General features: G+C 40.1%; 1 protein-coding gene across 1 annotated transcript; it reads left to right on the top strand.

Moving 5' to 3' along the window:
- The first annotated feature begins 245 nt into the window (after window positions 1-245).
- LOC105442950 (protein MOTHER of FT and TFL1-like) lies at window positions 246-6,780 on the top strand. The gene is made up of 4 exons (XM_030985398.1): window positions 246-660; window positions 2,007-2,105; window positions 3,789-3,840; window positions 5,689-6,780. Exons 1-4 carry the CDS (start codon window positions 388-390, stop codon window positions 5,880-5,882), a joined length of 618 nt encoding a protein of 205 aa, XP_030841258.1. The 5' UTR covers window positions 246-387; the 3' UTR covers window positions 5,883-6,780.
- The last annotated feature ends 6,591 nt before the right edge of the window (window positions 6,781-13,371 follow it).

Raw genomic sequence — 13,371 nt, forward strand, 5'->3', positions numbered from 1 at the left:
TTGGAATATCTTAGTAAACCGGTCTCAGTAGTCAGGAGTGAAATCCTGAAGAAAAAACAAAACATTTGAGCATTTTCACCAGATTTTTCCGCATTTGAATAATAAAAATATGACATGTTCTGAATGTAAATTACGCGTCTAGCAATTTTGCATACTCCAGCGCGCGCCTTTTTTTTCAGCAAAGTCGTACGCGTACGTGTGTATAACGTGTACACATATTTATTGTAAACATTATTGATAAAGAGCTAGGAAGCTAGAGGCAAACATTCCAGACCACACTCCATATACCACTTCTCACCATAAAAGCCCTGCTGGCCTGGCGCCGGTATAAAATTGTGTGTTTAGAAGCCTCGATCTCATTATCTCGTCAACATACTAACTCAACTGATGACAATGTTGAAACAACGATTTATCGGCAGTATTTCATTTCTCTTGCTCCTGGCTGTTGACATCAGTTTTGGGGGACAGGACATTACCTGTGATGCTGCCCCAAGGGACCTTACTGTGCAGTTCCGAGGCGCCAGCTGCGCATCACATAGACATGGATCGTGTGTGGGTGACCGGTCGTTCGGGCATGGACAGCCTCTCCCTATCGGACTTTTTGACCGCTCACAGTCCGGGGGCCAAGCGCCTGTCGTTGTATATGAAAATGCTGACCCGGTAAGAGTACAAGTAGTTTAATTCAATTCATAACACAGTAGGCTTTTTAGATCATATGATGGGAGTATCGGGACAATTACCCCCTGGACAATCACACCCCGGAAAATGACCCCCCCCCCCCTCCGGAAAACTATACCCCACCGCGGACTATACCCCCGGAAAATAACCATCCCTGAGGACAATATTACCTTTTGAAAATTACGCTCCGTTGACAACCCCCCCCCCCCCACTCACCCCTGGAAGTTATGCCCCCCCCCCCTCCGTCCCCGTCGAGCATTACCGCCCCGAGGACAATTACCCCCCGGAAAACTATACCCCCACGGGCTATTTACCCCCCCCCCCCTCCCGGGAAAAAATTAACCCCTTAGGACAACCATTCCTGAGGACAATATTACCCCCTGAAAATTACCCCCCCCCCCCGTGGACACCCTCCCCCCCCCCACCCCCCGTCGAACATTACCGCCCCGAGGACAATTACAACCCCTAAAAATTATACCTTAGGACAATTACCCCTCTGTTCATTAAAGAGGAAGTCCACCCTTATAATAAGATAATAAAAGTATATTTTTCGTGGGAAATTGTCCTCGGGGGTAGGTGAGATGATTGTGCAAGGGGTAATATTCCGGGGGATTATAGTCTCTGGGGGGTTTAGTTTTCTAGGGGTATTTTCCGGGGGTGATTGTCCAGGGGGTAATCTTAGAACCATGATGGGGTATTGGGAGTAAGAGGGGTCAAAATAGTGCTAAAGTAAAGCATGATACAAGTCGCCCATGTAGCACACTTATGGCCCGAATTCACAAAGCAAGGTTTGAGCTCAAACCTCCTTTTGTTTCGCCAAACCTCCTTTTGTTCTTTACAAACCAGGTTTGTAAAAAAACGCGTAAAACGTAAAAACGCGTAAAACGCGTCATATGACGTACAAACCTCCTTTGTGAATTCGGGCCTATAAGTCTATAATAAGGGAGTTTACAGATAGCATACGGTACAAATGACCCCACATATCCACAGATCTTTTACACATGGAGAAGTTCTACTTTGAGCATCTTAGAATAATAACTGCCAAAGTCCTAGATGTGCTTCATGAATAACTTTTGTTTGACCTCTTGAAAAGAATATTTCCACCTGCGTATCATAGAATGTACCGTTGGTGCATAAATGAATAATGTTACATAACTTTCATGAGCGCATATCCAGTATTCATCTCTGTGGGTTTTACCATTTTGGTACAAATGACCTTTATCTGCCCATGCGCAGATTGTATCTGTAAACTCCCTTATAAATTATAGATAGACAATACAAGACATGGGGAATCAAATTGTAAAATGCTTCTTTGTTTTCACTGCTAGGATTCATTCTACTCAGTTCTAATGATAGACCCCGATGCCCCTAGCCCAAGCAACCCTACCGCAGCCCCATGGCTTCACTGGTTGGTAGTCAACATTAACGTGAGTGATCAAACAATTATCTTGTTTTTCTTCAATCAATCAATATTACTCTGAATGGGTATGAGTTTTATGTAGATCATTTTGAGCGTGTTATGAGTTATGTGATGTGTCGAGCTTCAAAATGTTATCCAGATTACGTTTGTGTCCAGTATAAGCCTTTATATTCCACATACTAAGAATCTTGCTCTACGATTGGTCAAAAGTAAATCACGTGATGAAAGATAGTTCGCCCATTATTGATGGGAGAAGCAAAAAGTTCGTTACACTGTGTAGATAGTACTACTATCTACATAGTGCAACGCACTTTCACTGAAGATAAAGGTACTATCTACAAAGGGCAACGCACTTTCACTGAAGATTTTCCAAAAGCGCACTAAAACAGGCGTAATTAAGAGCGCATTACCAATGAGCGCAATTAAAACAAACACATGCGCGCACCGTGCCCTCAAGGGGGTTGGGTTAAACTGTTAAACTTTTTTGGTGTGAATTTGGGCATGGTGTATTTTTTGTAAATGCATACACGTCCTTATCTTTTTGTAGTTAAATTGTTTTAGATGTGGAATATAAAGCAAATAATCACCTTTTGGTTTCAGGCGATGGCAAACTATCACTTCCTCGTCGATCAGAATGTATACGCTATCTTTCCTCAGCTTCGCTTCGGAAAGATAGCTACATACAGATCGCCTCGGAAGTGATAGTTTGTCCCATCACCTTCACCAACGGTAGTTATTTGCTCAATAACAGGATTCTCGTCCCGTTGATTTGCGAGCAAGAGGACTTCTTATAATCATCAAGTCTCAAATTCAATACGAATTCATGAACGTAAGAGCTGGCTAAGAGCAAACCAAACAACAACAAAAAAAACATAAACCTACAGCTGTTGAACGGATCCCTATACAAGTCACGATTTGACATTTGTAAAAAAAAATATGAGTGTGTATGCAGAATGATGAAGAGCCAACATTTAATTATGAATGTCAGGCCAGATGGTGCTGTTTTGCTTGAATGACATAGAGTACCGTTATTTGATTTATATCCATCCCCCAGACTGCGTCATTTGCTATGGCGGCACCAGGAGGGGACATGTGTCTAGGGGGGTGTGACCCCCCCCCCCCGTCACCCACCCTATTCATGTAGCCATTTTGTAGATATTTCATATTGTGAGATGATGGTCTAACTTTGAATGCTACTTTAAGGTGCACTCCTGATTTCTATTTCATTTCACATCCTAAAAATAACACGAACACAAAGACTTTCGAAATATCACCCCTCCCCCTAAAAAAAAAAAAAAAGCGGCAACTTCAAGAGCTTGCGCGCCACCTATGTTGAATGTGTAATAGTGCAATGATAAGTAATCCGGACATGGTTTCTATGTGATACAGTCAAACCAAGGGAAAATCAAAACGTGGCCTTTGTAGACAGGTTCTTTTAGTACATGATTCCATGAGAAACCATTTTCAAGGGAAACAACAAAATGAGGCCTTTGTAGACAGGTGGTCACTAAAGCAGGTTTGACTGTTTATACAAAACAAAAGGATATTTAATTTCCCTGGAGTTGATTTTTTCGAAAGTGTTTGTGATCGTGTGAAATATATTATATTTATATATTCTTAGAGGATTATTAAAAAGTTTAAATGTGGCATTTATTTGCCCTGTCCGTTGGTTATTCTTTGGCACATTCAGGGAGAGACACTTCGCTCAGCTGACCATGGTGTTGGAGATAAAACCGTGACAGGTAATATTATCAAATCATTGTAATCACGTAATCCATTTGATATGTTGGGGTTCCTCTTTTTTAAGAAGGTTTCCTTATTCCGAGTATTGAATATTGAATAGCGTTCATAATTCCGAATATTTGATGCATTACTCCGTAGGTTCGTTATAAAGTTTTTAATACCGAAAATGAAAAAGGGTCCATTATTCCGAAAATGAAATCGAGCTAATAATTTCGAAAAATGAAATCGGGTTCGTAATTCCGAAAATGAAATAGGGTTCGCTGTTCCAAAGGTTCGTAATTCCGAAAACAATACAGGGTTCTATTTCGTTTTCGGAATTATAAACCCTGTTTCATTTTCGGAATTATGAATCCTATTCTATTTTTGGATAATGAACCTTCTGAAAACAAGCCCACGGAATAACGATGTGTAGCCGATATTATGAGAAGTATTGTGTTCTAGTGGATAAGTCTATTGTCTGTACTGTGAACCGCCAGGTATGCGGTTCAACTCCCTGGCGCAGACTCTCGAAGAATCTTTTTTAAACATCTTTTTCTTTGAACTCCACGTCCACATTTTAAGGCCCGGTCCCACTGCACTTACGGATGCAAAGAGGATGTAAAACGTAAAAAAATCTTGCCATCCGTTGGAAAACGCTATGCATCCGTTGTGTACTCATTGCATACGTGTTTCATACGCTCTATCCATCGAGCATCCGTCCACTGTGATTTCATCCGCGCAAAAAGTTTTGAGCTGCCCAAACTTTTAGAACGGATGATTTTCCGCCGTGTACGATGTAAATCCGCGACAAATACGAGCAACAAACGTTCTATGTCCGTTATCATCCGTTAAACGTCCGCTGTATCCTCTCTGCATCCTCTGGGCATCCTCGCAACTCACATCCGCTGCAGCTGAATACGAAAAGAGGGAGGAAAGATAAGGTACATGGAACGTCTATACATCGTTAGTAGCACAGTAATAGAAAGGATGTAAGCGTATGCATCTCGTATATAAAATATTCAAAGCTGTCATCCACTTCCATCCGCTTCCATCCGCTAGGCTTCCGATGAACATCCGTTTAACATCCCTGCTACATACTACCCACGTCCGTTATTTTCCGTTCTGTTTTCGCGATTTTTCGCAAATTTTGTCCATTTCTGGAGCGGATGAAAACGGATGGAGCCACCCGCAAAATTTTGCTCGTCCGCTGTGTCCTTTATGCGTACGTGTTGTGTCCATCGGCCAGTGGGACCGGGCCATTATACTATCTTTGATTATTATGTATAACCTAACTGATAAGTTGGTTTGTAAACGACTTTTGTAATATTAACGTACCGGAAACGCACACTCAGGACATATTACGTAATATGCTTCGGACTTTTAATTAGCATGACCGTTGCACACAGGGCGCCATTTTGCTGACGTAGGACTGCGTTTGTGATTGGGGCGTTCTTTGGCGCGTCATTTGAGATGAAATATCGTACACAAATTGAGTGCAAAGTGACGCATTTGAGATAATCATCGTTAATAACGCAAGTGAGTCGACGCGCCTTGTGCAAAGGAGACAGTTCATAACAATGCTTAAATAGGATTGGACTATGGTTTGCATCTTTCATTTTCAATCGCCTTTTGTAAGATAGTGCTCTCGCACGGCGCGTCAAAGACCGCGGCAGTCGAAGACGCAATCGTGCGTCGACGCATAGTGTGCAACGAGCATTATAAATGCGTGTCGACGCGTATCCTAGAGACACACCCTCTACTTCATCAAGACTTGACCTTTGATCCACCATTCATTTATTACCTGATCAAACGATTCTGGATATAGATTTTGAACGAATTAAAAATACACTTTCTTTCTTCTCCGTCAGAGTACGCTCCTCCTACTCCACCATCCGGTATCCACAGATATATACTCCTCCTCTTCCGTCAGTTTGGTTCCTTAAGAAACGTGCCGGTGCCCTCTAGTCGTGCCAAGTTCGACGTAGGTGCGTTCAAGACGTATTATGATCTGGAATGTGTTGCGACGACTTCTTTCAGAACGGGCAAAGAGATCAAGGAATAGAATAAAGCTGTGTTGCATGGTATGATAATGTTGTAATCAGTGTGTAGGTTTAAAGCCGCCTCAGCTACATATTATCTCAAATGTATGTTCAATGTCTTCCGAAATACGACGTTTAGTTAGGCTCTGAGAAGGATACCAGCATTCTGTTTACAATAAGAAGTTGCACACGAGAAGCCATTTTGCTCACCGATCACTGCGAGGGACAAAGATTCCTTCAAAATATATAAATTCCTTCCGAAAACATTTATATTATTTGGTTTACCTCAACATTGGCGTGCAATGTCGTTATCCATCTCTTAATGGCGTTTAATATAGGTGGTATTTCTCATATGACAAAATACTTCTGCGGACGGTAAAAACAGGCCGAAAAAATTATATACCACTCTAAACTCTTAAGATATTAATAAAAAATCATTTCGAAAGATAATCATGTACATTCCATATCTTTATCTCTATCCGTGATAATTATTTTGGTTTAGAATTATAAAAATACCTTTCAAAGTTGTTTGACTTTCCCTCCCCTCCTTAAATAAGCAAAACTGGAACAGCAGTTTATATTTATTGCTTGCTTCTTCGTTTTAATTCCAAAATGCATTGAAGCAAATGTTCCAAAACGATTTAGATCTATTTGGTACAACATTATGACCAACGTGCATTGATTTCAGTATTGCATTGGTACTGCTTTTTGATGTGCGCCCTCAAGGTCGAAAAGTTATCATAATGTCTCATACTTGTGTTTCATTGTAAATAAGGTACTCCATGATGTAAAGAGCTCTTCCATTTCTCCTATATAAGATGTTTTATTTGTTTGTTTGTTTTTAATCATGTCTGATCTTTTCATTACAATAAAAACTCTTGATGTAGTTAGGAAAACGAGAGAGCCGGTAATAGGGCAATGAACCTTTAACTGAGAAAGTGACAAGCTTTGTTTATTTGTTTGGTTTTTGTCTCATTTTCTCTTGAAATGGTTTTGATATCATTATTTCAAACTTTGTTTAATCTATATTTCAAACTATCTCTCTCTCTCTCTCTCTCTCTCTCTCGTTTCTTTATGGTTTCTTTTTCTTGTCATAAATCGTCAAAACCTTTTTTTTGTGGCACAAGTTGTTACACAAATATCGACACTTTTGATGATTCAGATAATTCAAAACCAATTGTAAAGCACTTTTAAAAGGGTAGACTCTTAAATTCTCTACAAAGTTACATGCATGATAAAGATAATGAATGTACTTGTACGCCGTAGCCTTACAGTCAGGGGCGTACGCAGGGGGGGGGGGGGGTTCAAACCCCCCCTTTGGTATTTTTTATGTGTGTAAGCCCCCCTAAAAAAACTAACCCCCCCCCCCCTTGTTTTTGTTTTTGTTTTTGTTTTTTGTTTGTTTTATTTTAAATTAAAAAAAAAAAATAAAAAAAAAAAAATTATGCCCACGGCTAACGTAAAGTGAACTTACCCCTCCCCCCCCCCCAACGAAAAAAAAAGTCAAATTTTCAAATTTCGAGACCAAATAAAAAAAAAGTGTCCGCTTACCCCCCCCCCCCCCCCCCCCCCCCCCCCCCCCCCAACTGAGCGACTTTTCGGTTGGCTGAGTCGTTGCGATTTTTTTGGACTACCAAAAAAAAAAAAAAAAGTGTCCGCTTACCCCCCCCCCCCCCCCCCCCCCCCCCCACTGAGCGACTTTTCGGCCGGTGCGATTTTCAAATTTTCGGGAGCAAATATTTTGGGCCAGATTTTAAACCCCCCCCCCCCCCCCTTGAAAAAATCCTGCGTACGCCCCTGCTCACAGTCACCACCATACGTAATTTTCCTTATATACTCCTTAATCATATTATTTTAAAACAAAACATCTGCCACACGGATGTCTGGCAATCCAAGGTAATAAATCTACCCGAACAGATATGGAAACAAAATAATCTCAGACAGTGATGACGTCTGGATGACAGGAAATTACAAAGGCGGTAGGGATAGGCTTCTTCCAAGGTTGCATGATGGGATGTCATGACGTCAAAGATGCATAATCTCGGTATAAACGACGCCTTTCCCCATCAATAATACAGAATGATACAGCCTTGGATTATATACGTTATCGCCGAATATGACAACATTGAAAGGGAAACGAGGAGCCCAATTCCTGGCTCCATTCCTAAAACCTTTTCCTTCTTCTCCACCTTCAAATTAAAATGAAGAGGAAAGGGAGCGAAACTCCTTCCTTGACGCATGCAACTCTTTATGAAATTATTAAATTATTTAAACCTGATTTACATTTAATTGAATCAAACGAGCTGATTCGCCATTCGGGTCGTTACTTTAATAGAGAGTTTTCTCTTTCTTTTAATAAAGAGAACATGAATTGTAAGTATATATGAAACTTATAGCTTATCATTTAGACTTTAACCAAGTGGGAAGTTTAGATAAGGATACATTAGAACTGTACTTTCTTCATGATCATTAATTTTTGTATCATTTTCATATTGAACCAGGATACAGATAACTTGAACACAGATATTAATGTTTAAACACTCATAAAAAAGAACCACGATTTATGACTGTAAAATTGTAATAAATCGTGGTTATGATGTTGCCTTAGAACGAATACTTTTACTCCGAATTAGGACGGTGTTATGCAGTGGCGTAGTGGGGATAGGGCATCAGCATGGGGGGGGGGTGGCGTTCTTGTACTCGATCAATGTGTGATGCACTTGAAATTAACAAGGCGAATGACAAGGGGGCGGGATATCAGGGAGTTGTATCATCTTCTTTTTACCTTCCTTTTTCGCCCTTTCCCTTTTTTTCTCCGCCATTCGATAGAAGGGAGCGGGGGGGGGGGGGTGGGGGTGGTGCTTGCTCCCTCACGCCATCGTGTTCCTCGTGGCCACTACATGCTGTGCTCTGAAGACTGAAGTAGTCATGACGTGCAGCGAATGTGGATGGTGCTAATGACAAAATATCACTTGATTAATTGAGGCAGGGGCGTTGCAGATAATTCTTGCTCTCGCATTGTGTATCCGGGTCAACCTCCCCTTGCCACGCTTGTGTTGTTCAATTCGGAGAATTATTATTTAAACGGGCAGGAAGGCTACATGTTCCTTTTCATTAGTTATTTGTATTGTTTTGTTCTTCATAGGCGGATCCAGGGGGCCAAAACGGCTGAGGAACCATTTTATGCTTGAAAACAAAACAAATGGCAATCATTAAGGGGAGAATAAGGGACGGGGAAATTACCTTGACGTACTGTTGAATAAATATTTTTTTTTATTCACAGGCGGATCCAGGGGGCCAACACAACGTGGAACCCTTTTATACTTGTAAACAAATAATGGGGAAATAAGGGCAAAATGAGTGAAAGGGAAATTACCGCAACTTAATGTTGAAATAAATTTCATTTTTTATTCATAGGCGGATCAAGGGGGACAAAACGGCCGAGGAACCCTTTTATACTTGTAAACAAAAAATTGGGAAATAAGGGCAGAATAAGTGAAAGGGAAATTACCGCGACTTAATGTTGAAATAAATTTCATTTTTTTATTCATAGGCGGATCAAGGGGGACAAAACGGCCGAGGAACCCTTTTATACTTGTAAACAAAAAATCGGGAAATAAGGGCAGAATAAGTAAAAGGGAAATTACCGCAACTTACTGTTGCAATAAATTAAATTCCCGAAGGAAAAATTCTGACGACATACAACCCAAAATGTTAGCTATATCCATTGTTTTCATGATCCCTCGTAATATTTCCCATTTTTTATTTGCCCCAGCAATTTCTTATATAATCAATCCACCATCATTGTTATTACGGCATGACGGTGTCAGGTTGTCTTGCTTGTCGTATTATCCGTCTATCATTTTGTGTCATATTTTCTTAAATATCATTGACATTTTTTAATAATATTTTAATGTCAAAATCTATGACAAAACAGTTTGCTAATCATGACTGTTTATAGTTTTTAAATGGAAATCCAAACTTGATAGAAAACTACTCTAGATGAAATCAATTAAATCATATAAGCAAACTGGTATGAAATCGGACGGAAAGTGAGAAAGATGTAGTAAGTTATGAATTTCTGAAAGTGATAATCATTGAACTATAGTCAAAGTGGCTGAATCGGTAATGTCTCTGTGATGTAGTTCATTTGCTCCAACACCGTGACACAAACTAACTAAAAATATTAAGAAAAGTATGACTCCTGAGAGTATTTTGTTACTTTAGATGACCTATAAAATAAAATATCCATAATATATTTTTAACGACAAACGGGAGAGTTATCCGCGATTACGTGACAATCCACTGACCAAAATACCACTTTGAGATTCGCATGGACTCATTTAATAGTGATCTCATATTTCATACATTCATAACTTTCATGGTCCGATCTATTTTCAAACTTTCGCCATTTTCTTTATCTTACTTTTCTGCTTTCATACACATGAACTTATTACAAGTCCTTTAATTATGTGAATGGACATTCTTTCTATCAGTTCAAAATCTAAAGCCACCTTCAAACTTATAAATATGACATGCCAGTATTCCAAATAATGCAAGCAATAACAACGTTTTCATGTTAAATCTCGCATCGATTGAGTAACATTATTAGTACAAACTTTTAAAACTGGGTATTAAGTGTCATTTTTCTATGCCTATATGAATTATGTTTAGTATTGGTACGCGGATCGTGAATTAATACATTAGGATGGGATAAATATTTTTAGAAATGTAGGAGGTATGCTTAACAAAGGAAACACCCAGATCCGGTCCATTTAGAAGGGCCAATATAGTTTTGGAATGTGAACTCCTTTTTCCAATTTCATTTTTTTTCTTCTGTTTGGCGCTGTTCTTATACGCTTTACAATAACCCAAAATTATTATTATATTAAACTGCGTTTAGTACCGGTTTGTCTACATACACTGTACCATGATATGACAACTCGCTGTTACACTTCGGTGCTGGGCACGTTCATTATTCAGGGCTGGTGTGCTCATAGCTCACATCATTGTTTGGCACACAATTGTTTGGAACCAGCAGCCTTGACAACTTTACGATCATGACGTACACTTCGGTACTCTATTATTTGCTAACAATATACAAAAATGCTGTTTGGGAATACACAATTTTGATGCCATGACAATGTGAACAAACCCATAATTGCATTACAATAGACTTCAGAAGTGCTAACGTCATTATTCGCTCGTCGTCCACGTTTCTGGTTCTGAACAACAGAGCGTGCGCACGAGGTTCACCTCGAAATCATTCAAGCAACGGATTGGAGCAGGGCAAATACAATGTTTGGCGCTAATGTGACCTACACGCCATTGTTTAGCACAAAATTGTTTGGAACCAGCAACCTTGGCTAATATGACGGCACACTTCGGTACTTTATAATTATGTACGTCATGAAGTCCGCCCTTGCTTGTATTCAGAGAAAATGAGTAAATTGTAATTTCATAAAGAAATTCTGCATTTTTCGACTGGAAAAATATAATCAGAGGGTGTGTCAAGGAAACAAGCGGTGGGGGGGGGGGGGGGGGGGGGGGGGGGGGGGCTCATGAACGAAAAAAGTTGATAGTCATTTTTTTTTCTCTTTCGGCTTCCAGATTTTTACAAAATCCACGTATAAAGATGTATGACAATCTGAATTTGCAGGAAGCCATGCATGAACCCATACACACGTTCAAAGATGAATGCATAATAATCATCATCACCATCATCACCACCACCTTCATCATCATCATCATCGTCATCGTCATAGCCATCTTCATCATTATCATCATCATCGTCGTCATCATTGTCATAACCATCGTTGTCATCGCCATCATCATCATCATCATCATCATCATCATCACTACCATGCATCACCACCACCACCATATCGATGATGATGATGCTTATGATGATCATCATCATCATTGTCATGATTATCATATACGTCATGATAATTATCATCAGCCAGACTGACAGCTCGCCAGACAATGGATCTCGTTGGTCTTCTGACAGCTTTTTATAAGGGTCCGCTAGACCGATATTTCCGTTTTCTGTACTTGCAATCTCACGGGTCTATTTAATTTCCCAATTATCGTTATGATCAACATTATGATCATCATTACCACTACCATGCACCATCATCATCATCATCATAATAATCATCATCGTCATCATCGTCATCGTCGTCGTCGTCGTCGTCATCGTCGTCGTCATTGTCATCATCCTCATCATCATAATTATGTAGAGGCGCTGTTGTCCAGAGGATAAGTCTCCGTACTGTGGACCACAACGTAAGGGGTTCGGATTCTTATCACAGCACTAATGTCATTTGGCAAGACATTAATCTACACTCGTCACACTCCACCCAGGTGATGTAAATGGGTACCTGGCAGGAATTAGTTCGAGCGCTGTAATGGTAGCCATGCTAAAGGCCTGGTTATAATAATGGAGCCCTAGGGGTGGCAGTGTGCCAGACAGCCATACATGACGCCACTATCATTACTATTATTGTTTATAATCATCATCATCGTCATCATCAAAGTCATCATCATCATCGTCGTCGTCATCATCATCATCGTCGTCGTCATCATCAACATCATCGTCTTCGTGTTGTTTCCTTAAAGCTAGAATCGGAAAGTGTGTGAGACACTCCATCTTGGGCGGTGGAGAGTCGGGGGGGGGGACCACCAAAAAGGGCACTTTCTGTAGAAAAAAGAGGTACTTACAAAGGGAAACTTCAAAGCGAAAATATACAATTGTTAGACATTGGAATAGACCCTTATATCCCTACATCGTGAGTAGATTATCAGGGATGATTTCATTGTTCGTTCCTCTCTTTACATGGTCCAATATACTGCTTAAGCAATCATTCTTTTCAATTGGATGTGATGGTCTGAATATTTATTTGCGAGAGAGTAAGGCAAGCGAGCAAACATTTTAAGATTTGAAAAAGAGCACGTATTAAATTAAAATTCATGATTATCAGAGGTGAAAATGGGGCACTACTCGCATCTAATAAGGGGCACTCACCAGAGGTGGAAAAGTGCACTTATGAGAACGGAAAATGGGCACTTATTACAAAGGAAAAGGGGCAATTATCTGAAGGAAAATGACACTAATTAAAAAGGATAGGGGTCACGTGTCAAAATAAAAGGGGCACTTATCAGAGAGTAAAAAGGGGCACTTATTACAAAGTTAAAGGGGGCACTTCTCAATTTTTAATAATGGCACTCACTGCAGATGAAAAGAGGCACTTAAAACTGTCAAAAAAGGAACACCTCTCAAATTTGAAAAGAGGCTATCAATAGAAGTGAAGGGGCACTTATCAGAGGGGGTATTGGGCATATCTTGTACCTGAAAAGGGTCACCCACCTGAAGATGAATAGGAGAACCTCTGAGTAAGGAAAGGGACACTTATTACACAAGAAAATGGACACTTGTCGAAAAAAGGGGCATTTTAATAAAACATTTATCAGACGTGTAAGAAGGGGCAGTTATGAAAAAGGAGCGGCTCA

This window comes from Strongylocentrotus purpuratus, unplaced genomic scaffold (assembly GCF_000002235.5).
Source record: "Strongylocentrotus purpuratus isolate Spur 01 unplaced genomic scaffold, Spur_5.0 spur5_scaffold_15, whole genome shotgun sequence".
Classification (NCBI taxonomy): Eukaryota; Metazoa; Echinodermata; class Echinoidea; order Camarodonta; family Strongylocentrotidae; genus Strongylocentrotus; species Strongylocentrotus purpuratus.

What these genes read in the sequence shown, in the direction of transcription:
- LOC105442950 (XM_030985398.1), top strand. Translation starts at nt 388, where the DNA reads ATGACAATGTTGAAACAACGATTTATCGGCAGTATTTCATTTCTCTTG. An exon ending in TATATGAAAATGCTGACCCG is followed by an intron (nt 661 to 2,006) that starts GTAAGAGTACAA and finishes TTTCACTGCTAG; the next exon opens with GATTCATTCTACTCAGTTCT. An exon ending in TGGAGATAAAACCGTGACAG is followed by an intron (nt 3,841 to 5,688) that starts GTAATATTATCA and finishes CTTCTCCGTCAG; the next exon opens with AGTACGCTCCTCCTACTCCA.